Raw genomic sequence first — 26,303 nt, forward strand, 5'->3', positions numbered from 1 at the left:
ATTAAATTAGGTTTCCTATCCAGCTTTTCTATAAAGTGCTCTGTCATCAAATGTTCTTTGTCTCCTAATCATCCATAAGAAAATGATTTCTGAGCAATGAAGGAACAAAGATTGGGAAATCACAATCTAAACGATAATGCTCACGTCACACTAAAAGGACAGAATGTTTAAATTCTCCCCACTGTTATTTAGTCTAATTCCAGTGCCATTAGTTAGATAATATCTGTTTCTGCAGATGTTAGTTGTAAGTGTTATAATTAGCAAAATCTCCTGGGTTTCTCTGCTTTGAAAATAGATTGATTTCTCTTCCTGAGGGTGAAGTTTTACAGCCGCCCCTATGCTGGGGCAGCCATCTCATATTCCTGGCTTTTGACGTTCACTTTTTTCTCAGAAGTCTCCATGCTGTTCTTCCTTTCCCATTCTGGGGCGGGGTGGGGGGGTCCCACTTGAGTTTACACCCATCTATATATACACACACAGCCAAAGAAGAATACAGCTCTTAAAGTTGTATAATTAATACATAATTTAAAAAATGTGTATATGCATTCACTTAACAACATTTATTCAGTTCTTCTATGTGCCAAGCACTGGCTGTATAGCACATATCAATTTTAATGTAACGTTCTGTTCTAGGAATGACACATATGCACTTCCTTAATCTTGAGTCCATGGCAGATTTCATTAATCAATCATGGCTTTTCCTCCAGTCCAGCCACAGAAACCTTCCAGACACCACTAATGACCTTTTGGCATTGCTCCATGAAAGTAAACCTAGTCTCCATCTCATGTCTGTTTGGAAGGGGTTTCCATAACTAGTGACTTCACACATTAGACTGAGTTCTTGCTTCAGATTTGATTTAATTTAACGAATATGCATTGAGTACCTTCTATATATAGGAGGATATAATTGCTGTAATTCTGCTGGGCACCAACTTAAAAAGAAAAAAAAAAAAAACCTCTTTACCAGGTCCATAAAAATCATAACTCTCTGGCAGGGACTCTGAATTTTAAAAGTTGGGCTAGCATTTGGAGTTTGTAAAGAGTTCTTGTGTGCTGGATGGGAGGATGCATCTACCGGAATTAGGTATTTTTCCATTATTGGCTTTTCTGACAGAGGTTTTTGTTTTCTCCCAATGCTGCTTTAGAATGCTCTTGAGAGACGGAAAAACTCAAAAGGCCAGGGTAAATCCAGCAGCAGCGCTCTGACTGGAGTCCTGTCTGCAAAGCAAGGTAGGGGTCATTTTCTGGGAGGGGCCACCTATGATCACAGAATGCTAGCACTGTGGGTCCACATCTCGTTTTTTGAATTCGGAATGGAAGTGATCCTTAGGGCAGTCACCCCCAAACTTCCACCTGCATCAGGATTGCCTAGAGGGCTTATTAACACACAGATTTTACTGGGTCCCACCTCAGAGTTTCTGATTTCGTAGGTCTAGGGTGAGCCCAGAGAATATGCATTTCTAAAAAGTTCCCAGATAATGATGATGTTGGTTCGGGGACCCTGTTTTGAGAGCTGCTGCATTAGAGGTCTCTCTAATGACTGGAACCCATTTGCATCTATTTCCCTAACTATGCTCCTCTTTCCAGAATGTTTTCCCTTCTGTAATCACCAGGTTAGCGTCTCCAAGTGTCCGTTCCATCCTCATGGAGTGTCTCCTTTTCCTGGCCTCTATGATCAGACTAGAAAAGTCTCACAGCTGCTGAAATCATTTTACCATGGCACATGTGCCTTTTTCAAAGAAGCTTTTATTGATTGCAATTTTGTTCCTCCTTCTTGTCGATTCCGATGAAAAATAATGATCTTCCAGGAACAGTCAGGGGGAATAAATAGCAGAGAGCTTGCTTCTGACACTTAATATTTGGGAATTCAGTTCTAAACATGATCCTCAAGTGGACCATACTGGGCTGGCCTGCTTTGAGCTTGTTGGCAGCGCGGACCAGCAAGGATCACGTGGCAGTCCTCATCAGAGCTATGGGGGATTAAAAAAAAATGCTGAATCTCCAGCCTACCTAATAATCAAGGCACTTTTCCAAGCAACTTCTTCTTCTTTTTTTTTTTTTTTTTCACTCAACTAGAAAAGGACACCCTAGGATTATTTTTAAAAAGAAGACTACAGTACTCTATACAAACGTGAAGTAGCCCATCTAAGTATAGCTCTGGATACCCTTCATAGCCTTTGAATGTTGAATGTTTGAACGCTGAGACCCAGTCCTGTCACTGACCTGGGGAACGCTAGCCACACTCAAACACACTGGCAGAGCAGTGAACCAGGCACAAACTTTCTAGAGAACCATTTGGTTCTCCGTTATAAAAAGCCTTAAACTGATCCCCTTTGAGCCAACAAGAAATGATTACAGACATATGCAAGCATTTTGCTTCAAGAAAGTTCTTCCTACATTAGTTATAATAAAAAACATTGGTAACAACATAATTGTCCAGGAGTAATTAAATAAATTACTGTAGATCTATGCATGGACTACTAAGCAGCCGTTACATTTTATATTTTAGTAGATATTCATGATGAGACATAAGGTTAAGTGAAAAAAGCAGAGCTTTTTCCCATTTTTGGAGAGAAATGTGTGAATTTGTGTGTCTACATATAGGCATATAGGAAATGGTGTTCAAAGATATATAATGAGAGATTTATATTATTTCTTCTTTTTTCTGTCTCATAGGAATACAAGTGGTTGTGGTCTTTTTGGGTTATCTCTTAGTTTCTAAAAACATGCATGTACAAAATGTATTTTGTATTCTAAATAATGTCCTACATTATCTTACCACCCACCAAGGGTACTGTGGGAAGCTGTGATATAAAGCCAGGAGCTCAGGACTAGAGTCATTTGCATTTGCATTGCTGTGTGACCTTCAGCTAATGTTTTTAATCCATCAGCACCTTGCTTTTCTGTCCATGAAATGGGAATAAATAACATTTTCCAGGCTCTTTTTAAAATTTGAAGCCTCAGATGAGTTAGTCAGCATGAGTGTTCCAAAAGCATAAAATACTGGACAAATGCAAAAAATTATTATCCTTTAAATAAAAGGTGTTGCTAAAAGTCCATGAGTACTTCCTCCTTTCTGTGTAACCCTCACACTAGATTTTATTATTTTTCACTTTTGACACTTGAAGTGGACTCTTCAATTACAACACAGTAGCTTGTGGAAGCCGGGAACTGATCCCAGCTTCCTTATCCAGGAAGAACTGACATTGGTTTGCATTCCAACGTTCCAGAAGGATTTAAGACTGAGTTGTAAATTTTATATCCCACCCAGTTCAGGATCTGTTATCTGAGGATCACGGGTGCAGTCTCCCAGCGACTCCGCAGTCCATTTCTGATCTGAAATCTCTGGCAACAGCCCTGTTGGAGACAATCCATGAGAAAAACATGGTGATCCAGCACCAGAGGCAGACCAACAAGTAGGTGGCTGGACCCTGGGGTGCAGGGCGGCGGGAGATACGTGGGACCATGACTGTCAGCAATGGGTGGCAACCAGGTGGTGGGCCTGCCGGCCTTAAGGGAAGAAGAGAAGAGCCCTTAAATCTGGAGGGAAACTTATTGAGCTAGAACTGTGCTTCTGCATTAGGACAGCATCTTGGCTGTCAGCTGGAACCAACATGGAAATAATACTGGGTTTTGCTTATTGAATGCTTACTCTGAGCCACTCACAGAGTAATGCATATCACCTGGCTGATTTTGATGGCATGCTTGCCTGAGGAACTTAATCTACTCTCCTCCGCATCTTCTCTAGGGGAGGCACCTCCTCGTGCCATTTTAACCTCACAGCACAGCTTTCTTGGGCTCTGAATAGCGGGAACACCCAAGCATCAACTTACAGGCAGCTGGGCCTAGAATGGAGTCTGATGCCACTTTTCCGGATCAGCAAAAAAGATGGTGAAAAGAAACAGTAATTAAAACAGAGTGTCTTATTTGGTTACTATAAATATGTTGACCATGTTGGAAGTTAAAGTAGCAGGTCAAGACAACAGAAGCAAAATTGGAAGCGTTCAGAGAATGGTGAATAAACAATAAATTAAAGCAAAAGACATTGCAAGCAGGGCCGGCTTTGAGGACCGGCGACACATGGCCCAGTGCTCAGAAGGTCCCTGCACTTGGTCTAATCAATGCTTTGCGTCACCATCTTGAAAATCTTAATCCTTTTCGAATAAGGGGGCCCTGAATTTTCATTTTGCACTGAGCTCTGCAAATTACGTAGCTGGTCCTGCTTATAAGGCCTACATGTGGAAGCAAAATTTAAGCGTGGAATACAGGAGCAAGTGCCCAAGGCTGGGCTTCCAGCAAGAACAGGGAAGGGTCAGGGAATCGGGGGCCTGGCGAGGCGGAGTGCAAGGCGAGAGGCAACTGGAAAATGATGGAGAGAATTGTAAAAACAAAATAACAAGAAGAGAGGCTGGGAGTAAAGGGGAGATTGAGCAAGAGATTAAGATAAAAGAAGGCAGAGAGCAGTGGACGGAGTCTGGGCAATCTCAGAGGGATGACAGGGGTAATTTATTGACAGAAGAAGTTTTAAAAATTTCTTTAAAAGAAATCTTAATCAAGGACTGAAACAGCCAGATGCTAAAATGGAGACATGCCTCGGGGGGAGGACAAAGAAACGGGAGTCTCCCCAGAATAGGTACGAGGTCTGTTTTATTCAGGTAGAATCCCCTGCACCCGGCAGTGTCCCCAGGAGCCTTCTCTGTCCTCACCAGCTCCCTATAAGGCACCCACTGGGGCTCTTTCAAACCTCCTCTGGTCTTCTAAACCCTCGTCTGTTCCCAGCAGGTGACCTCAGCTCCTCTTTTACTGAGAAAACAAAGCCTGCCTATCCTGAGCCGCAAGGCTTACTGATCCCGCCAAACCAGTGTCTTCCATCCTATTCCTCCAGTCTCTGGGAAACACACCGACACACTGTCCTGTCGGTCCACGCCATCCTCCCTGCTTTGGGGCCCAGCTCTCCTGTGACCTCCTCTTTCAACCTCTTCAACGTCTGCCCCTCCCCCTGCTTCTGCATCTTCACCCAGAAACCTCCCAGATCTTCCTGAACCCCGCAAAGGGTTCCCGTGAATTCCACTCACCTCCAATCTTTGTGAACAAGAGGCCACCTCTACTTCTCCAATAGCCGCCCCCTCAAAGTGTGTTCTGGGGGGCACCTGTGTTAGAATTACTTGGAGGGGGTGCTTGTTTAGAAATGCAGATTTAGGGGGGTTTCTGGAGGGAGGATCAGGATTCTGGATTTTAGCAAGCCCCCAGTGATGCCATGGGCAGGAACAAAAGATCACCTCGCTTCAGGACCTCCCAAGACCTCTCCTGAATTTTCCATAGCAATCTTCCTTTGAAGGTCACCAGTACCCCCAAACCCCACTTTCTGCGTCTCTTTCATCTATAATTTCCCTTCATCCCAATTCCCGTCTTGAAACCCATCTTCTTGGATTCCTCCTACTCACTGTACTGCCTCGTTCCCTTCCCCCTTCACCTCTTCCCCCTCCCTCCACCCCCGGTCGCCTCCTCCTCCTCCTCCTCCTCCTCCTCCTCTTTTCTTTGGTCTTCCATCTTCTTCCCCCACTGGGGGACCTCACTCCCTCTGTCTTTGTCTCTTGTTCTCTGCAGACTCTTCCTAGAACTCTTGTCTCCACCTCGCCATCGAGAGCAAGACCCACATTTCCGTCGGCTAGGTTGACAGTTTCCCCTGATATTTCTTCATCTCCTCAGATTCAATGAGTCTAGAGTCTGGCGCATCCATCCCTTTAGTACATTTTAAATACTTTAAAATGCTTGTGCCCTTTGACCCAGAGGGTCCGCTTCTAGGAATTTATTCTAGAGAAAAAAAAAATCAGAATGATGCCCTGGATTTATACATAAGGTGGTTCCCTGTGGATTCATTTATAAGAGTGAAAAAAAACGGAAACAACCCAAATATTTTTAACTTGGAGAATGGTTAAGATGACAGTAAATCCATAAGGCACAATATCATGCAGCCATTTAAAGCGTGATTTGAAGAATATTTAACGTGCTCGGCTCACCATCCTGATACCTAGGTTTGACCAACTTCCACTTCAGTCAGGTTGAAGCTGCCCCAGGGCCAGTATGTGTGCCCATTTTGGTCACTGTTCCCTCCCAGTATGTCGGATAGTGCTGGGCCCACAGTGGGTGCTCCTGATTATTTGATGAATGGATGACTGAATGTCCTCTAACCCTTTGTTCCTGTTCCCTTAATACTCACATGCAAACAGGCATTGTTTTATGGTTTTCATGCATTCATTCCCTCATTCAATATATATTTCCTGAGTGCTTGCCAAGGTCCTTCAGTGTACATCTCCTACCTGCCCCTTCTTCGTCCTTCCCACCAGACCATTACCTTGTCCTTGGGAACATCCTCCTCCCATCAGACCCCAGGTCACCTCCTCCACTGCTTGCCCGGCCACACTCAGACCCACCTGCCAGCTACCGTGCCGATCCCGACACAAGCCTCCACCGAAAAGCCCAGCTGAGTCCCACCACCTGCCAAACTCAGTAGCCCAAGCTGCTGGCCTGACACTCCCGCCTCTTGTGACAGATTGATTTCCTTATACGCTCCTCCCATACTCCACTGCAGCCGCACACATCCCCAGGTGCCATGGGCTCTCACCCTCTGTTGAGAGAGACAGACATTTTCATTCTGCTGGCTTTATTTTTTTAATGTACCTTTCCATTTTTAACTACTATTTAATCATTTTGAACCATCTGTTGATTTACATTTTAAAAGGTTGAGCAACAATAGATCTCCAAACTACTCTTATCTCTCAGCCACCCAATTCCCCTGCCTGAAAGAAACCACCATTCGTCCTTTTTTATGTATCCTCTCCAAGGACGCATATATAAGCAAACGCATAGTACATTTATATAGAGACACATAAATGCTCATATATATTTATATAGACATAGATTTTTGGTTTTTTTAAGTTTTTTTTTACAAATGGTAGCTAATATTCATCAGAAAAAGTTTTTTTTCACTGTCTTCCACCTTGCTTTTTTCTCTCATAACGATAGATCTTGAAGATGGCCTCATATCAGTACATAAAGTACCTAATGTGCCATTTTTAGTACTTTGAAGGTCTTAAGTTTCACACTTTCAATAAATGTTTTATTTGGGGGTATGGAAAGTAACGAATTATACAACAGATGGAGTGAGGGCTAAGAATAAATTGTGCATTTGGTCGGCTTGCTGTTGTCCCCCATGATTTAGCCTTTTGTACCTAAGATTTAAAAATAGCTTTGTTTGGGGCTTCCCTGGTGGCGCAGTGGTTGAGAATCTGCCTGCCAATGCAGGGGACACGGGTTCGAGCCCTGGTCTGGGAGGATCCCACATGCCGCGGAGCAACTGGGCCCGTGAGCCACAACTACTGAGCCTGCGCATCTAGAGCCTGTGCTCCCAACAAGAGAGGCCACAGCAGTGAGAGGCCCGCACACCACGATGAAGTGTGGCCCCCGCTCGCCGCAACTAGAGAAAGCCCTCACACAGATACAAAGATGCAACACAGCCAAAATAAATAAATAAATAAATAAATAAACTCCTACCCCCAACATCTTAAAAAAAAAAAAAAAATCGCTTTGTTTGGCTGGAGCATTAGAAGTAGGAATACAGGTGTTCTGTTCTGTAAGAGTGTACTCCCTACTGGCTCTCCACCGCCTGGCGCTTACCCTCCTACTCCCTCCCCACATGCACACCCACCCTCTACCCCCGCCCCACGATGAGAAGGCCCAATGGGAGCCATCTCAAAGAACTGGTGAATAAACCTAGGAATTTATATTTTGAGAGGAAGTTCAATTAATAAGCATTTTGCTTGAGGGACTTCTTGTGAGTTTGCAGTTGTCTAGCTATGGTTAAAGAAGGGACGGGGTTCACGTGTCTTAGAACAGGTGGCAAAGCATTAATGAAGAGACAGACTTTTTTTTTTTTTTTTAACATCTTTATTGGAGTATAATTGTTTTACAATAGTGTGTTATTTTTTCCTTTACAACAAACTGAACCAGTTATACATATACATATGTTCCCATATCTTGAAGAGACAGACATTAAGAGTTATGTCTCACAGCACACCACCTTTGGTCCTCCAGCCCTTCCCAACAAGCCATCACTCTGCCAGTGCTGGGGTGACAGCCATGGTGGTTCGTACGTGAGGATACGCTGGCCTTTCACTACCCTCTGTGCTTTGCCTAAAACTCTTCACTTCTCTCCCCACTCCCTGGCCAGTGGTAGTTCAAGGTAGTGGTAGTGGTGGCCAGTGGTAGTTCAAGACCTTGGAAGTTCAAGGTCTTGGAAGCAGCGGGGGTTGTCGGGGATCAGAGCAGAGATTCAAAAGAAGGTCCCCTGGGGTGGAGGTAGGGGGGCACAATTCTCTCCAGTCTGCAGGGGGCCATGGCCACCTCTCCCTCTTTGGGATCGGGCTCCCCCCAGGACCCTCACTCAGAGATTCTTGCTTGATGTGTTGTCCAGGGAGCGAGGACAGAGGCACAGTGGTGGCCGGCTCCTGGGTTCGTTCCGTCTTTGCAGATTTCCTGTGGTGTTGCTATCATCAGAAATTACTACTGAAAATCTCTCTAGAAGCCTGGCATCTGGAGGATTTTTCTAGACTACTAGGTAGACATATGCTGAAATCTCCTCTATCCTAAACCAAGCCACCGCTAAATAAAAACTTTATTTTAAAATCTCCCCCGTCCTTCAAAAAGAAAAAAAAAAACCCTCTCTCAAGCCTGTTTATGCCTCAGGCTACTTACCTGGCTGTCTCCTTGGATTCCCTGCTAAACTACTTGAAGAGTCATCTATATTCACTGCTTCAACCTTCTGGTAGGCTGCTTTTCCCACCCCTGTCACTTGGATTCACCAGGAAGGGATTTCACCCCTTCCTCTGTCTTGTAACAGCTCTCTCAAGGGTGGGGCATGTCTCCTTAGTGGCCTTTTTCATCCTGTGTGACCACCTTCTAGAATAAGACGATACTGACCATGCTGCCCCACTGGGAACCTTCTCTCCCCTTCCCCACATGGCCCTGGCGCTCCTCTTCCCTCTCCACCTGTGCTTCTCTGGTCCTTTCTCACCTTCCGCAGGTGGTGCTCTGGTCCTCTGTTCTTCTGACTTCTCACACTCTGTTGGGGAGCAGAGCCACCCCCAGCGTATACTCTCGTCTTTGCTCTCCCAGATCCCCTCGTCTCCCAGTTGTCCAGCTATCTACCCTGATATCCCATAGGCACCTCCAACTGCTCCTCTTCCTCCGTGTTATCACTCCATTCCTTTGGCTTCCCTGCATCCCCTCTGGCGCCTTTGAGCCATCATCATCACTGCCCACTACAACACATTCCTAACTGGTCTTTCTGCTTCAACTCATCCTCCTTCCAGTTCATTCTCAACTCCACATCAAAAACAGTTTTCCTAAACTTCCTTAGGCTGCTTCTCTGCTTACAACCCTTCAATATCTCCTTGTGGCCAATGAATAAAAGTCTCACCATTCTCAGTATGGCAGCGAGACCATTCATGATCTCGGTCCCTACAAGCCGCTCTGATTTCATCTTTCATTTAATCTTCACATCTTCTCCACAGTTCTACTGAAGGACTGGTGTATTTCCAGGCTCGGGTTTTGATTCTGGACCCTCCACTTACCAGCTGTGTCACCCAGGGCAAGTTAGTTGGCCTCTAATAAACGTAACAAGAGCTACCTCATCTATTGTCACAAGGGGCTAAGGGAGATAATATTTGTGCAAGGCTTGGAGTAATACCTGGTAGAGAACAAGTAATTGATATCAGCTGTTGTTAAAGCCTTCCACTGGTACTGTACTTGTGTACATCTGTCTGTCTCCCACCAGAATTTTAGTCCCTAAATGTAGGGACAGGGTCTGCTTCTCTTCAGTGTCCCCTACAGCCTCAATAATTGTTGGATTGGTTGAACTTCATTGAACAGACCCTGTTTGTACTTCTACTGTCTCCATCTATGAATACTGCCAGCTATTGAGACTCAGATAACCCCCTTCTCTCTGTGGGCTGCATCACACAACATTCAGTGGACCACCTGCCATATCTGTTCAGTGTGAGGCCAGTTAGAAGACTCTCTGTCATTTGAAGTATCTTGGGTTATATTTTGCAAGTCCAGCTATGGCTACATCCATATATCAGTTATGAACGGTTTTAAAGAGAACTTGCTTTAGGTGTGAGAATGCTGGTTTTCTAGTGCCATTAGGGGGTTATTGGTTAAGAGCATGCACTTGGGAGGCAAACTGAGGTATAGGTTAAAAATCCAGGCTCATCACCAGCTGAGTCCTACATGTGGTTTTGGTTAACTAACTTCCCTGCCTCTGTTTTCTAATGGGAGGAGTCGACTGTGGTGGGTGAGAACACTGGGGGTTGGGAAAAGACACAGCTTTGAGATGAACTGTGTGTCCTTGGACAAGTTGCTTAACCTCTCTGTTTGTTAGAGTTCACATGTGTAAAAGGAGGATAAAAATACAGTCACGCTGCAGAGTTTTTGTCAGGTCAGATTAAAAAATGCATATTTAGGGCTTCCCTGGTGGCGCAGTGGTTGAGAGTCCGCCTGCCGATGCAGGGGACATGGGTTAGTGCCCCGGTCCGGGAAGATCCCACATGCCGCGGAGCGGCATGAGCCCATGAGCCATGGCCGCTGAGCCTGCACGTCCAGAGCCTGTGCTCCGCAACGGGAGAGGCCACAACAGTGAGAGGCCCGCGTACCACACACACACACACACACACACACACAAAAATGCATATTTAGTAGGTGTTTGGCATAGGCTCTGACTCAGACCTGGGACTCAGGAAAGATTAGTTACTATTTGTGTTAACTGTAGTGTAGTTGTTATTGTTATTGATGTCATTATTGTGACTATTACTACTACCACAACTTCTGCTGGGTCCATTTTATCACCTCCAGCCCTGCATCAGATGCTTATGTCAGGCTAAAGAAGAAAGCAGTCAGCCCTGAAAAACTTAGGCAGAGTCCCTAAGAGTAGGTTGTTAGGGACCCCAACAAATTCACCTCAGCGCATTTCTGGGAGACATGGCTGCGTTATCCAGGACCATCAGAAAAAATGCAGCCAAATGTCTCTGCGCCACGCCTTTGAATGTTGCCCTGACGGCATCCTTCATTGTCCACAGAAGAGTTAAGCCTTACCTTTTGTTTCCAAGAGGCAGCCACTTACAGATGATCTGATCTTGCTAAGAAGCAGGCATCAACTTGAACACTGCTGTGATTGCATCTCAGACCCATCAGCTGGTGAAAAGGGAGCTCGGATCAGAGGGTCTGAGCAAAATATTGAAAGTGAGATTACGAAAAGAGGTGTTTATTGAGGGGTCAGAGACATGAAAGCAGAATAGACCCAACACATAGAGTGAAAATTGAAAGTAACTGATAACGACTATGCAGAATTTAAGACTTAAGGAAAAGAAGAAAAGAAAACTCTGAGTACCTAGATGAACAAAACCACATAGAGTCACGTCAAAGAGTTTTCTGTGAACTCAAAGGGAATATTAATTAAGACGCCTCAAGTGAATTCAGGTAAAATAAGGATGAATTCAAAGCCACATATATATGTGCAGATATATACATATTCATGTCTCGGTATGTATGTGGGAGTGTGCAGCTATGTCTGGAATATAAAGAGAGGTAGAAGAACGATTCTGGCGTTCTGGTTTCTCCTGCTGAAAGGATTTGAAACTTGGCTATTAAGGTGATTTCCACATCATTTTAGCACAGCAATGCCAAGAAAATCCCCCAAAGATAAAGACTGGTTTATCAATTTCTGGGCCAATGGAAAATGATTGAAGTTTTAGTTGACTATCAAATCATTTCCCAACTATATTTAATTTTGTGTAGAGTGAAGGAGGGGAAAATATATGCCCACATTTGTGTCTTTCCATGCATATAGACAAAGTTTGGCTTCCAAGTAAACAGAGTAATCTGTTCAAATACACATTCTAGATCTTATACATCACAGTGAGTCAGAATGGTCACCTTGGAAGGCAATGTAATTATTCTAGTGATTTTGTAATTTCTGAAAAGTTTTTGATATGCCTATTTTTTAATTCTCTCCAGAGATCATTACAAACCATGAAAAAAAGGAAAGCATTTATTTAATCAAATATATTTATTGAGCACCTACCATCTACCAGACATTATGCTAGATATCAAGGATATGGACATCTGTAAGCCATAGTTTAGGTCTAAGAAGGCAGCTCTTATTATTTTATTACCTCTAAGTAACATTACCAAGCATGTTCTTCCATATTATTTGTTAGACTTAGTTGTTTCTGAAACTCCTATCCAACCTCAAAGAATCAGGGTGTGATACTTGTAAGAGTATTCAAAATTAAGTGTCATCTTTAGCATTGAGCAAATGTCTGGGCAATGGTAGAATCATTGTTTGGCTGTGCAGCTACCTTTGTGGGAGAAGATTCACTTGAATGGCAACATTTCAGTAATTTTAAAATCATTTTTAATTATTCACTTTATATTTTCATATGTACTTTCAATAGAGTATGTGTGTGTGTAGCAAACACACACACACAGTTTTTAGCATATATCTTTTAAGTCTCAAAACATGTTCTCTCTATTAGGGCACTAGGGGGCTTCCCAAATATCCTGCTCACAGCCCTGAGAGCTAATTAGATCGATGTGCATTGGTGTCTGTTGTCATTCTCTCCCCTTTTCCAGAATCCTAGGGAATCGGGTGGCTGAACTGGAGAAAAAATTAAGAACTCTGGAAGTTTCTGGTTTGTGGAGTCTTCCAGGTAAGTAGAACTTCATGAAAATTTTCTTTTTATGAAAAAAAAATTTTTTTGAACATTTGCAGAGCAGACTTTTCCTTTTTAATGTTCTTTTATTTGATGATCATTGCTGAGAAATCTACAAGTGTTTTAAACTTAGAAGCCATCATTTTGGAGGAAATCAGAAAAAAATAATAAATATGCAAAGTGAACTGTGAAGTTTTGCTAATCTAAATTCTGAAATTGTCATTGTATACGTCTCTATATATTTTATTTTTAACTTTTATGAGTATGGTAAATTGCTTCATTTTTTTCCCTGTAGGTGTCTTATAGAGATGTATTCAATTTAATCATCACCCCTAAAAATGAATATAGGAACTCACAAAAAAATTTATTCTAGTTAATAATCAGTTCTAAAAATGAATGTACAAACTTACAAAGACTTGTTCAATTTAATCAGCAGTCCTAAAAATGAATATAAGAACCAACAATTGTCTATCCCCAATGCACTTTATAACCTCTTCTCTCTTCCCCGCCCCCATCCCATTTGTTACATAGATGGAAAATCAAAACTTCCTCTGGAGAGTATTTTTTGCAGTTGTACAGGGTGTGAAGAAACTGATGTTTCACTTTAATTAGCTACATTTACCCATTTGTTCTGTTAAAATACCCCCTTCATGAGACCCCTGTCAGCTATTCTTCTTTCTCTTTACATTCTCCAGAAACTTATTTATCATTTCCACCACCTCCTCTTTCCCTGGAAACAACTTTGTACAAATATTTTTAGTTACTTAACCTTTCTGCACAAACCCTTCTCTACCCTTGAATCATATTGGTTGCTTCCTTGTAATGGATGAGAAATTAACATTGCCACCGGGACATGGACAAAACCACATGTTTTCTTAACATAAATCTGAATAGCCACCTTAGGTTGCCTGGAAGTGTGTTTCATAAATTAGAATTTTTAGTAGAGATTCCTTGAACTTGATGTCAAAAGACCTAACAGACCTAATCAGTGGCAAGTGCCATCCTGGGGATTTGAATGATCCATTTTGCACAAAAACATTTTGATGCAGTTAAAACCTTATCTCCTTTGAAGGCCTTTCTTTTATTGCATTGAATTTCAACACAGTCAGGCAAATTTATCGTTTATTTGTGCAGTCAGATTGCTATTTCTGTGCTTGTACTGGAGTCTGGATATTTTTTTTCTCTCCAAATGACTTAGTGAGATTTCACAATGTTTTATTTCTACAACTTATGTAAAAAGATGGAAGTTGAATAAATGAAAGAATGCTGAGAATTTCCTATCTCTGCTGTTGTTTGGTCTACTGTTAGAATGGCTATTATGCAATAACAATTGTTTCTTTCCTTTTTTTTTTTTTTTTTTTTTTTTGCTGCCTGAAGGCCTGAGCTACAATGTTTCCATAGGATTTGGGAGTATGTTCTATTTGAAATATCTTTGTTTGTGGCTAATAGCAGTGCATTAATATCATCCCTGCATGTAAATAAATAGAAATGCATTCTCTATGTATCCTTGCACTTTTCTGATTAGAACAGCCAATTGAAATAGAGAATTCAATTAGCACAAAGCAAATATTAAATGGTAAAATTAGTTTGGACCGCAGTAACTGAATGGATTTTTCGCCCTAGCCACGTCTGTTCTAATGTCTGGCCTCCACATAGGCACAAAGTGGGAGGACAGAAATAAAGAGCAGCAATTCCCCCTGATCTGACACAGTTTATGTAATGGCAATAGCATTGCCCTGGTGCGGTGATGAAGGGCGTTGCAATGAGGTGTCACTTTATGATCATTTTCAAACCATGGTGAGATTGGGGGGTGGGGAGTGACCTCTTTCAGTGCAAATCAGACCAGTCTCTCCTGTCTGCTCATTGTTCTGTGGTCTCCATTTAACCTTCTGAATAGCAGAGCAAGAGGAAGTATGTTCTTTTTTCCTTCTCTTCTGCCTCTTCCTCCTCTTCTTCCTCTTCCACCTCCTTTTCCTCTTCTTATTCCACTTTTCTCTTCTCTTCTTTCCCCAAGTAAGAGCCAATTCATAGGATTTCAGCCAACTGGAGGGGGTTGAGTCCCAGTGGTTCCAGAGAATCGCTAGCTCTCTCTTATTTACCAGCATCTTGAAAGGATCAGTGACCCCTCTAATAAATCAACCCATAATATACTGATACCTTTTTGAGCATCAGCTTTGTGAATTCAATCCTGTAGCAGGCATTCTAGACATGCCCCTCGCCCCCTCCAAGAATCTACAGTCCCACTAGGGAAGTAAGATGAATATGCATCAAACAGTGAAAGGAAAGCACAATATTACATAATTAAGTATCAATTAAGTGATAAAGATGTTAGTGTGTGGGAATAATGTGACAAGTCATCGAATGCTGGATTTAGAAGGACAAATGAGAGCAAAAAGTTCAAGGATGGCAAATGCTTGATGTAAATAACCAACACCATTCTCATGCCAGTGGCAGGCATTGCTAATCAATCACATCACTCCTTGCTGATCTCACATGTGGCCCTAAAAACAGTCTTCCATCTTTGCTTTCCAAGAAGCCACCTCTTGGTCAGAGTAGATATTTGAGAGAAAACATTTTTCCCTTTCCTGATCTAGTCTGATCCCCTCATTTTAGATAAGGAAACAGAAGCTCAGGAAGTTAGGTGATACCTAAGACCACAGAGGCTGAACTCAGGTGTTCAGATCTTCATTTCAGCGCTCCACCTGCACTGGGGAGGTACAATTCAGAGAAGAGGGACACACACAGGGGGTGGGGGGTGTAGAGTGTAGATTAGATCAGCTGGCGATCGGTTCTCAAAGCAAGTTGAATTGGAGAAGAAAAATTCAGAAGCTGGAACCATCTATCCTGAGACTTTAAAGGACCATTGTGAAGGAGCCCTTCACTCATTACTATAAGGCAGAATTACTCTTGGACTTGGAGCATGCTGTGATTTTCCTTTGACTCTCTTCTCCCTCCCTCCTCACTCTCTCAGCCAACAATATATAGCTCTTGATGGTGTCTGATAAAGTTGGGGCAAATGTGTGATCTTGCTGGGAAGTAGACAAGTCTAACAGATGTCACAGCCCACATGGAAAAATCATCTGGAAAGCAGAGTGTACTCCAGACTGTTTAACGGGTCCCTGAGAAGTGGGAAAGGCACGGGGCTATTTTGAGGAAGCCAGGGGGTGGGCTGGTTGGCCATGCCTTTCAGGAAGGAAAGACCCTCCACCTTCCTCAGCCCCTACCTGTCAGCCTCATTCTCCCAGCCTTTTGCTGGAGTCTGCAGGTGAGAATGATGCTTGTGGGGAAAGGGGGGACTGAGGGGAGATTTCCTGGACGTGTTCATGCTCTGAAAATAAATACTGAAAGCCAGAAAAAAATCTGGCAAGAACAGAGCCTGGCTCTTTGAGCTTTTTATTTGAATTCTCTCTTCTCCACTCTCAACATCAGCCTGAGGAGGAAAATGTGCATTTTGAAAGTAACTGGCACATTTTGGAGAAGGGGACGAGGGACGTTGTGTTACAGGGAATCAGGAGGGCTTCCAGAAACTCAAACACCAGTTGAATGGAAGGGCCTGTGTGACCTACATTGGTTGTGGTTCACATCTGGTTCATGGATCTCCCTCACCCCACTCCCCAGTCCCAAGAACCAAAGTGCAACTAGGAGATAGCAGACCATCAGTTTAGAGCTCAGTTTAGTCAACACAGATAGAATCCGGGTTTAGTTAGAAACAATAAAACTGAGAGCCTTCTAAGGACGGTCTTTGAATTCTTCAAATATTTTGCAAAAACCAAATCTTGGCATTTTACCATCAGATAAGGAAATGATCTCTGCAGGCAGGGATTTAGGGAGGCATTTAACTTCTCCCCAGCCCCTGCTTGGACTGGATATGGATGAATGGCGGCTTCTATTTCCCTTGTCTGCATGCCTGTTGTTCAGATTCCTGGAGGAGTTTTACGTGCTGGTACCAGTGTTTCTGAGGAGCCATTGCGGAGCGGATAATCCCTGGGGTTGGAAACAGCCACGGAGACATCCTGCCCTAGAGAATTCCTCACAATAGGAAGGGCCGAGGCTCGGCCCCATCCACCTGGTGCCTTAGTCACTCGGCTGCAGCCAGCTCCCAACTCCGCCCATAATTCTGATTCCTTGGTCACAGGGCAGAGGGGACTTGGAAGGTTTGTTGGGACACAGAGTGCGCAGTGTGCCTCTTCCTGAGTCCCCTTAAGGTTAGAGCGCTTCCAGCCTACCTTCTAGAGAAAGATGGGTCAGGAATTGCAGTCCCATCCCTGACTTGAGGACAGTAACTGTTGCCTTGGTGGAGAGAAACAATAGAAGCCCACCTGAGGCATCTGCTATGGCTTCATAACAACCATTAGTTCCCCATGGTGTTTCTAGATTTTATCTTTGCAGCACAAGAGGAGACCTGACTGGGTTGACTTCATCCTGAGAGCCTCTTAAAATATCCCAAGGTATAGCTCAAATGGTTCTCCTTGGGAAACCTCTCCAGACTGTGGTCCTGAAGATTTCGGGACTTTTTCCACCTGAGACAATAGCTGTGCTGGTGGAGAACTTCAGGGTCAGCTCCTATCAAATTTCTCTTCTGGGATGACCGTCATAGAGCGGAAACCAGAGACCAATGGCTGCTAGTAACATACTCTATCTGCCTGTGGCAGCTGCAAGCACCCATGCCCACCAAGACATCAGGATTTCCAAGAATGCATCAGCCATTTATGCACAGTTATCAGCTGTTTATGAAGCACCTGCCATACGCCAAACTCTCTACTACAGTCTTGGAAATCAAGTTAATAAGACGTGCACGGCCTACAGGGAGGGTAGTATTATAAACAAGTTGAGGGCTCCGAGGTACAGGCCAAGGTTCGCCTGGCTATCCAAGGGAGTGGACATCTTGACCCAAATACCATTCTGTGCTCTGCTGAAACTGAGTAGAGTCATAGAACTTTAGAGCCTCTGATCTGAGCCCCAGAGACGTTCAGGTGACTTGGCTTCAGATAAGGTCTCGTCCAAAGTCAGACAGTTGAGGCTGGAGCGTGGGCTGAGCCATGGCCCCCAGGGTTTTTGCTGTTGGCATGGTGGTTCCCACCGAGAGAATCTTCAGGGCTCATGGGCAGGAGTTTGGGATCAAATCCTCCCTGCAGGGCTCTCCTCACCACTGGGGCAGCAACACTTTCTGTGTACGTGTCTTGTGTCCACGTGTCTGTGCTCATCAAGCTCATGTTTCAAAGCCACGCTTCCCTGATCCTCACCCCCATACCTTGCCATGGCCTCAAAAGTAGAGTTGTAATGGTTTTCCTTTCCTCCTTCTCTTTGCCTCAGGCTTTCTCTGTCCACTTAGGGAGTTCATGTGAATCCATAAAAGGGTTTGGCTGGTGCAGGTCTCTATGTCCTAAGTAGAGTTTAGCTGTGATCATTTAGGGAACCTGATGCTACCTGCCTTATGAGATACTTATGATTCGATCTAAATGACCAAAGCTAATTAAATCAGAGATATGTGTATGGTAGTTCTGTCTCCGCCATAAAGTAATAATTTCAACGTGTGGAATTTATTGAGCGCTGATGAAATGCCTAAGTGCTTTACATGAATCAGTTCATTTTATCACCACCACCCCATGAGGTGGGTGGGTGCTGTTATTCTTCCTCACTTTACAGATGAGGGCTCTGAGGCTCAGAGAGGTTCAGTGACTTGCCCAAGGCCACCCAGCTAGCAAGCGACGGGGCCCAGGACACAAGCACTACAGCGTGGCTCCAGAGCCTGCGCTCAAAGCACTCTACTGCTGTCGTTATCATGGTTATTGTCTCACCTAGATCGAAGCCACTCAGATTTTGGCAGACATAGCAGGCTACCCCTTAACGGTGGCATTTGTGGGCAGCCATGTCCTAAGCAGACTCTAGGACTCATAGACAGCTGGCCCTGGACCTTTCTGCTGGGTCCTCCCACTGCAGAGAGGGCAATGCTGGACCTTTCCTCCCACAGCACTCCCTGCGATTGAAGAAGGTGCCTTGTTCACCCAAACAGCCTGTCCCTTGTGTGGGACGGGTGTGACCATGACTCCAGTGGTGACATAATATGTCCATTTTCCTCTTTTCCATGACAGGAGGCAAAGACACCATACTGTTTGGTGACCCCGCTCTTCCCACCACGCAGAGGTCGCGATCCCCACTGCTCAAGTTCGTCGAGCAGCTCACTGAGAACAAAGCGAGTCCCAAGGATGGTAAGCAGCCCTTGATTTCTTGCTCTTTCTTGCCAGGTCTGTGCCTGGCACAGGGGCTTGGAGGACATCAGTCCTTTGCCTTCCTGCAGCTTCTGCGGCACTGTTGGGTCATCCCTCATGTTTCTTCTTGTTGCCTATGTGGGTTTGTCTTGTTTGGAGCTTCCTGCAGAAGAACAAGCATCCCTGCACTCTCAGCATGGTGGCATAGAGGTTAAGAGTGAGGGCTCAGGATTTGAGCAACCTGGGTTCATATTCCAGCCCCACATCACACTGGCTGGGAGAACTTGGACTGGTAACTTCAACCTCAGTTTCCCTACCTATAAGACAGTGAGATGTGGTACCAACGTCAGGGAAATCTTGGCACATTGCCTGGCAGTGTGGTAAGTGGTCTAGGAATCAGTTGGATGGAGAAAAAAAAAAAAACCTTCTTTACCAGGCATACTTTCTGGAGGCAGTGTGTTTTGAAGGGGATCAAGGGCCCATTTCAGGTGCCAGATGAAGCAACAGGGTCGAGAACCAGATCTCTTCCCAGGTGGCAGTCTCATTTCCCTGACTAAACTATCTTTCACATCTTTCTGAGTTTTTCTCATCTTCTCCCTCCACCCCCAGTGTGGTTACCAGCTTCCAAGATGGCCCCAATTGATCTCCACGTCCTGGCATTTGTGCCCTTGTGTAGTCCTCTCCCACACTGTATCAGCATTGGTCTGTGTGACTGATGGATTACAGCAGAAGTGATGGTATGTGACTTGTGAGGCCAAGTTATGAAAGACAGGTGGAGTCTGCCTTGCTCTCTCTACCTTGGATCATTCACTCTGGAGGAAGCTGGCTGCCATGTCCTGAGGATTCTTGAGCAGCCCTACATGATCTTCATGTGGCCTGGAAACTGAGGCTTCCAGCCATCAGCCTTGTGAGTGTGCCATCTTGGAAGCAGATTCTCCAGCCACAGTCAAGCCTTCAGATGACAACAGCCCTGTTTAACATTTTGACGACAACCACATTAGAGACCATTAGCAAGAACCACCCAGATAAACTGCTCCCGGGCTCCTGAGTCTTAAGCTGCTAAGTTTTGAGATAATTTGTTACACAGCATTAGATAACTAATATACCCAGCACACGGGTGTCATGCTTCTTTCCTGGATTTCTGCAGTTCCTCTCCATCTTCTCCTGCTCAGAGTCATGCCTTCAACCACTCCTCTATGAAAATAGTTTTGAAATTTTTTCCCAGTGGGTCCCGTCTGCAGAGTTACAGTCCCATATTTCCCAAAGCACAAAATTTCCCACCTGCATATTCTATGGACTTCTCAAGTATGACATCACAATTCTTCCCGCTTCCTCTCCTTTTTGTCGCTTAGCTATCCAGCAGTCATATCAACCACCGTCCACTTTCCCTCTCCATCCATATCTTGTCTGCTGCTACTATTTCTTCAGAGTTTCTTGTTTCTCCATTTCTACCACCTCTGGCTTGGTTTAGGCCCTCTTGACCTTCTTGGCAAGGCTTCCATCCTGGTTTTCCTGCCTCCCAGAATCTCCTTACTCCCTTCCCATCTTCATCCTGCTGCTGTGGGATGAAGCTTCTGGAGCACTGCCTTCCGTCATGGTTGTACTCTGCTCAAAAATCTCAAGTGGCTCCCAACTGTCTATTGTTAGTTGTTGTATAATAAAACACCCCAAAACTTAGAACTTAAAGCAACAGCTTTAAGGATGTATTATTTATCCTAAGTCCTTGGATCAGATGGGTGGTTCTGTTAATCTGAGCTGGGTTCAGCAAGGCTCACTCCTGCTTCTGTACAGCTGTGTTTTGAAGCCTAACCAGATCACTCATATTAGTGCATGGAATGGTAAGAAGAGAGGCCTGGACAGGTCTAGGATTTCAACAAAGAGGTTCCCCAAGTACATGCGGGAAGAATCCCTGGAGAGAGCCCCTGACTTGTGTGGTTCCCACACTGGCCAGAAGACAAGGCTGTGACTTTCTAGCCAGCAGCATGTGGCTGTTTGCAAGGCTGGCCTGTAACACACCATAGCCCACTGTGCGGTCTGGAACATGTCTTGCCTGATGGTCATCCCATGCCAGCATCCAGTGTCCCCATGGAGATCCAAAGCCCTCTGTCTGCTGTGGCCTGCTGAGCCTCCGGGCAGGCCCAAGCCTGCTAACCTGACGTGGAGTCTGAGCCTGGCTTGATTTTCAGAAGGGTGGCGTAAGTAATGGCCCGATTCAAAATGATAGCTTTCAGAGTTCCATCATTAGCTTTCATTGTTCCAAGCCTGTCCTTCGCCAGCACGGGTGGCAACAAGGAAGCATTTATGTAACTGCTGTCAGTGTCTGGGATGCCCTCATCACCGCTGCATCTCTGATTAATTCCAACTGAAAGCAGCTCACACTCAGGAGGACAAAGCCCATCAGAGACCAGTTAACAAAAGAAGATGAATATGCCCTTCGGGCCAATGTTAGCGGGGAGGGAACACATTTTTAGAAGACCAGCAATCCTTTCTACAAAGAGCTACTGTTTTTTTCTTTTAGAGAAAATATTTTTTCTTTCTGCACTATTTGTATCCTAATGCATTCATATCAGTTGATTGCCTCATCATTATTGATATGTATATTGTTATTAATAAGTATTAATGATACTAATTCTGTTTGCTAAAGCAGCACGGAATAATTACTATTTGGGGGGTAATAATATTTTCCAATTCTGAGCCAATTCAGAAATCTTTCTTCTATGGAAATGGCAATGCTATGTGTCTGTTCTCAAAGGAGAAATAAAACTCCCACAGCTTAAGAGTCAACATTCCAGAATCACAGAGTTAAAGGAAGATTCTGCTCCCACAGCAGATAACCAGAGGTCCTCCTTATTAGCTCAAGAGCTGTGGTATTTTCAGTAACTTTTTTTTTGTCTTCTGATCACTACTTGAGTATACTTTTTAGATATCTTTTGGATAAACAAAAGCGAGAATAGGATTGGCAAATCCTGCTGTTGAACCGTAAGCCAGTCTCAGAGCCTGGTCCCTATATGTTTACGGTCCTGAGACTCTGAAAATCTAGGCTTTCTCGGAAAAAAAAAAAAAAAAAAAATCCGCAATAGGACCAGACAAGAGAATTACAGCCACTCCATCCCCTTTATCGTGACTGTGCCTTGACCTATAATGATGACAGCAGTGTGGCCCCCGTTCCCCTCACCCGCCAAAAGTTGAAAAGTTCTCCCTGGTGATCTCAGAGGTTTGCCATTTTAAAAAAGATTCATACATTTGGACGTGAGCAGAATGTCATCTAAAAAAATGGCACAAGGCAAAGGACCGGCGAACCAAAAGGCCCCAGTGTAATTTAGACCACCCTCCCTTAGATGTAAATTAAGGTAGAGAAGATTAACCTGACCTACAGTAAAAACAGCGCAAATGGTTTAGGGGTTAGGTTGTTATGGATAAGGTTAATTAATTTTTCAGGGGCACCAGAATATACTATTAAGTGTCCTGGAAGAAGTAATTTCATAAGAGTAATTTCCAGAAGGAGTTTATTCATCTCACGTTGGTGAAAAATTTAGCCGCAGAAAGGACCATAATTTACTCCTTTTGAATAAAGCTTCTTGCAGTATGCCGGAAACTGGCTCATTTTGACTCCGTGTTTCCCCGTGTCTCCTGTATAACCACTATAACATTTTTTCATTTGTTAGTATGAAAATTATGTGATTGCTTCCCTGAGCTACCACAGATGTAGCTAAATGATTTTGTGAGTTAGAAATCTTCTTTTCTCAAAGTGCCATTTTAAGAACTTTTAGCAACCTGAACCTGGAACAAATAAATTCAAGGACTGCTTTCATTTATTTATGGGTGGTATTGAAATATATGTACTAACATATTCATTTATTCATGCATTCATGTATATGTCTATAGATTCAAACATTTAATAAGCTATTTACTGAGCCCCCACTATAGAACACTGGAAAAGGTAAAAAATTAATCAGGTAAGATTTTATACTTCAGGTGCGTTTTATAAGCTAATTATACATAAGTAACAATTTAAGGGTTAAAAAAGTAAAAAATATGAAGTTCCCTTGGAGGTTCAGACACAACCTCGTGGGGATTAGGACAGTGGAAGGATTTAATCAAACAGGCTTCACAGAGGAGGTGGAGGTAGGGCTCACTCTTGAAGCTGGTCATCTTGACGCATCAAGGAATGATGGTCATGGAGGCATCAACCATGTAAGCAAAGACGCAGAGGGCAGGGCTGGGTGCCACGAAGGGTTTGGTGTGGCTGGAGTATATGGACACGAGGAGAAGAGTTGGCATGGCAGGTAAATGGATGTTGGGTCACTGAACGTCTTGAATGTCAGGAGAAGCTTGGGCTTTGTTCTCAGGGTGGTGGCAGCCTTTGGAGGTTTGAGAGCTGGGGAAAGGCATAGTCATATGTGTGTTTCACCTGTAGTGTTTCTCACACTGTAACGTGCAGCCACATTGCCTGCAATCTTACTAAAATGCAGATTCTGAACCAGTAGGTCTGGGATAGGATACTGCATGTCTAACAAACTGCCAGGTGATGCCACTGCTGCTGGTCCAGGGACCCCACTTTTAGTAGCAAAGCCTTAGGGAAGGTTCCTCTCCTGATAGGTTGGATTGGAGCAGGAGGAGCACCGGAACCGATTAGGAACTAACACACGTTATCCTGGCTGAACAGATCTGAATCGTTACTTTTCTAAACATCAAGACTTGCTTTAGTCACTCATTTACATATTGGTGAATTTCATTTAAGCACAAGTAATGGTCTCATTTTCAGGTACAATACTTACTGAAGTCAATGAGCTCTTAGGAGAGTAATACATAGTGGTCCATGACTAAATACAGGCTTTAGAGTATATACAAGATTTGGTCGAATGTCTGTCCCTGGGAAATTTCTATGGTCATTACAAGGACTTAAGAGAAGGAAAATGGCTTCTTTTGAAGCCAGTTCTATATCAGAACTAGAGGCCTGGGGTGTGGGGACAGCAGTCAAGGTCTGCCTTGACTTCTGGGAACCACAGGATCTAGTGTTGAACACACATGTCTGGGTGCCAAGAGTTCACTCCCCAAGTGCTTCCCAGGCATGCAGAGCCTCTTTTGCTTGTTAGGTCTGGAAGGGCCATCAGAGAGTCCTGCCCCTCATTTTGTATCTGAAAAAAAGAAGGCCATGCTACCAGAAAACTACTAGAGCTAATCAGTGAATTTGGTAGAGTACCAGGATACAAAATTAGTGCACAGATATCTCTTGCATTCCTATACACTAATGATGAAAAATCTGAAAGAGAAATTAAGGCAACACTCCCATTTGCCACTGCAACAAAAAGAATAAAATACCTAGGAATAAACCTACCTACAGAGACAAAAGACCTGTATGCAGAAACCTATAAGACACTGATGAAAGAAATTTAAAATGACACAAACAGATGGAGAGATATACTATGTTCTTGCATTGGAAGACTCAACATTGTGAAAATGACTATACTACCCAAAGCAATCTACAGATTCAATGCAATCTCTATCAAACTACCAATGGCATTTTTCACAGAACTAGAACAAAAAATTTCAAAATTTGTATGGAAACACAAAAGACCCCAAATAGCCAAAGCAATCTTGAGAAAGAAAAATGGAGCAGGAGGAATCAGGCTCCCAGACTTCAGACTATACCACAAAGCTACAGTAATCAAGACAGTATGCTACTGGCACAAAAACAGAAATACAGATCAATGGAACAGGACAGAAAGCCCAGAGATAAACCCACACACATATGGTTACCTTATCTTTGACAAAGGAGGCAAGAGAATACAATGGAGAAATGACAGCCTCTTCAATAAGTGATGCTGGGAAAACTGGAGAGCTACATGTAAAAGAATGAAATTAGAACACTCCCTAACACCATACACAGAAATAAACTCAAAATGGATTAAAGACCTAAATGTAAGGCCAGACACTATAAAACTCTTAGAGGAAAACATAGGCAGAACACTCTCTGACATAAGTCACAGCAAGATCCTTTTTGACCCACCACCTAAAAACAAAAATAAACAAAAGGGACCTAATGAAACTTAAAATCTTTTGCACAGCAAAGGAAACCATAAACAAGATGAAAAGACAACCCTCAGAATGGGAGAAAATATTTGCAAACGAAGCAAATGACAAAGGATTAATCTTCAAGATATACAAGCAGCTCATGCAGCTCAATATCAAAAAAACAAACAACCCAATCCAAAAATGGTCAGAAGACCTAAATAGACATTTCTCCAAAGAAGATATACAGATTGCCAATAAACACATGAAAAGATGCTCAACATCACTAATTATTAGAGAACGCAAATTAAAACTACAATGAAGTATCACCTCACACCAGTCAGAATGGCCATCATTTAAAAATCTACAAACAATAAATGCTGGAGAGGGTGTGGAGAAAAGGGAACCCTCTTGCACTGTTGGTGGGAATGTGAATTGATACAGCCACTATGGAGAACAGTATAGAGGTTCCTTAAAAAACTAAAAATAGAACTACCATACAACCCAGCAATCCCACTACTGGGCATATACCCTGAGAAAAGCATAATTCAAAAAGAGTCCTGTACCACAATGTTCATTGCAGCTCTATTTACAATAGCCAGGACATGGAAGCAACCTAAGTGTCCATTGACAGATGAATGGATAAAGAAGATGTGGCACATAAAATGGAATATTACTCAACCATAAAAAGAAACGAAATTGAGTTATTTGTAGTGAGGTGGGTGGACCTAGAGTCTGTTGTACAGAGTGAAGTAAGTCAGAAAGAGAAAAACAAATACTGTATGCTAACACGTATACATGGAATCTAAAAAAAAATAAAAGCGTTCTGATGAACCTAAGGGCAGGACAGGAATAAAGACGCAGATGTAGAGAATGGATTTGAGGACAGGGGGAGGGGGAAGGGTAAGCTGGGATGATGTGAGAGAGTGGCATGGACATATCTACACTACCAAATATAAAATAGATAGCTAGTGGGAAGCAGCCGCATAGCACAGGTAGATCAGTTCGGTGCTTTGTGTACATGTAGAGGGGTGGGATAGGGAGGGTGGGAGGGAGACGCAAGAGGGAGGGGATATGGGGATATATGCATACGTATAGCTGATTCGCTTTGTTATACAGCAGAAACTAACACAACAATGTAAAGCAAGTATACTGCAATAAAGATGTTAAAAAAAAAAAAAAAAAAAGAAGGCCAAACAGGTCATCCTGATCACAGAGCAAGCAAATAGGTAAATGGGGGCTGGATGCTGGCCCTTAAGGCCCCATGTTCTCTCCCATTCCCCTCCAGTTGCAGCTAGAGAATTTCTGTTGT

The 26,303-nt window shown here is 43.6% G+C and overlaps 1 protein-coding gene across 8 annotated transcripts in view; it reads left to right on the top strand.

The window, feature by feature from the left end:
• The window catches only part of CCDC149 (coiled-coil domain containing 149), a 100,163-nt gene that overhangs the window by 70,505 nt on the left and 3,355 nt on the right, over positions 1–26,303 (top strand). For 5 of the 8 annotated variants that reach the window (XM_067036334.1, XM_067036331.1, XM_067036333.1 and 2 more), the window contains 5 exons: positions 1,146–1,230; positions 3,272–3,416; positions 12,691–12,767; positions 14,148–14,180; positions 18,863–18,979. In XM_067036334.1, coding sequence (XP_066892435.1) covers positions 1,146–1,230; positions 3,272–3,416; positions 12,691–12,767; positions 14,148–14,180; positions 18,863–18,979 — 457 coding nt within the window. The remainder of the gene's footprint in view (positions 1–1,145; positions 1,231–3,271; positions 3,417–12,690; positions 12,768–14,147; positions 14,181–18,862; positions 18,980–26,303) is intronic. The other 3 variants (XM_067036330.1, XM_067036332.1, XM_067036336.1) reach the window with 1 other exon arrangement.

This window comes from Kogia breviceps, chromosome 6 (genome assembly GCF_026419965.1).
Source record: "Kogia breviceps isolate mKogBre1 chromosome 6, mKogBre1 haplotype 1, whole genome shotgun sequence".
NCBI classification, from domain to species: domain Eukaryota; kingdom Metazoa; phylum Chordata; class Mammalia; order Artiodactyla; family Physeteridae; genus Kogia; species Kogia breviceps.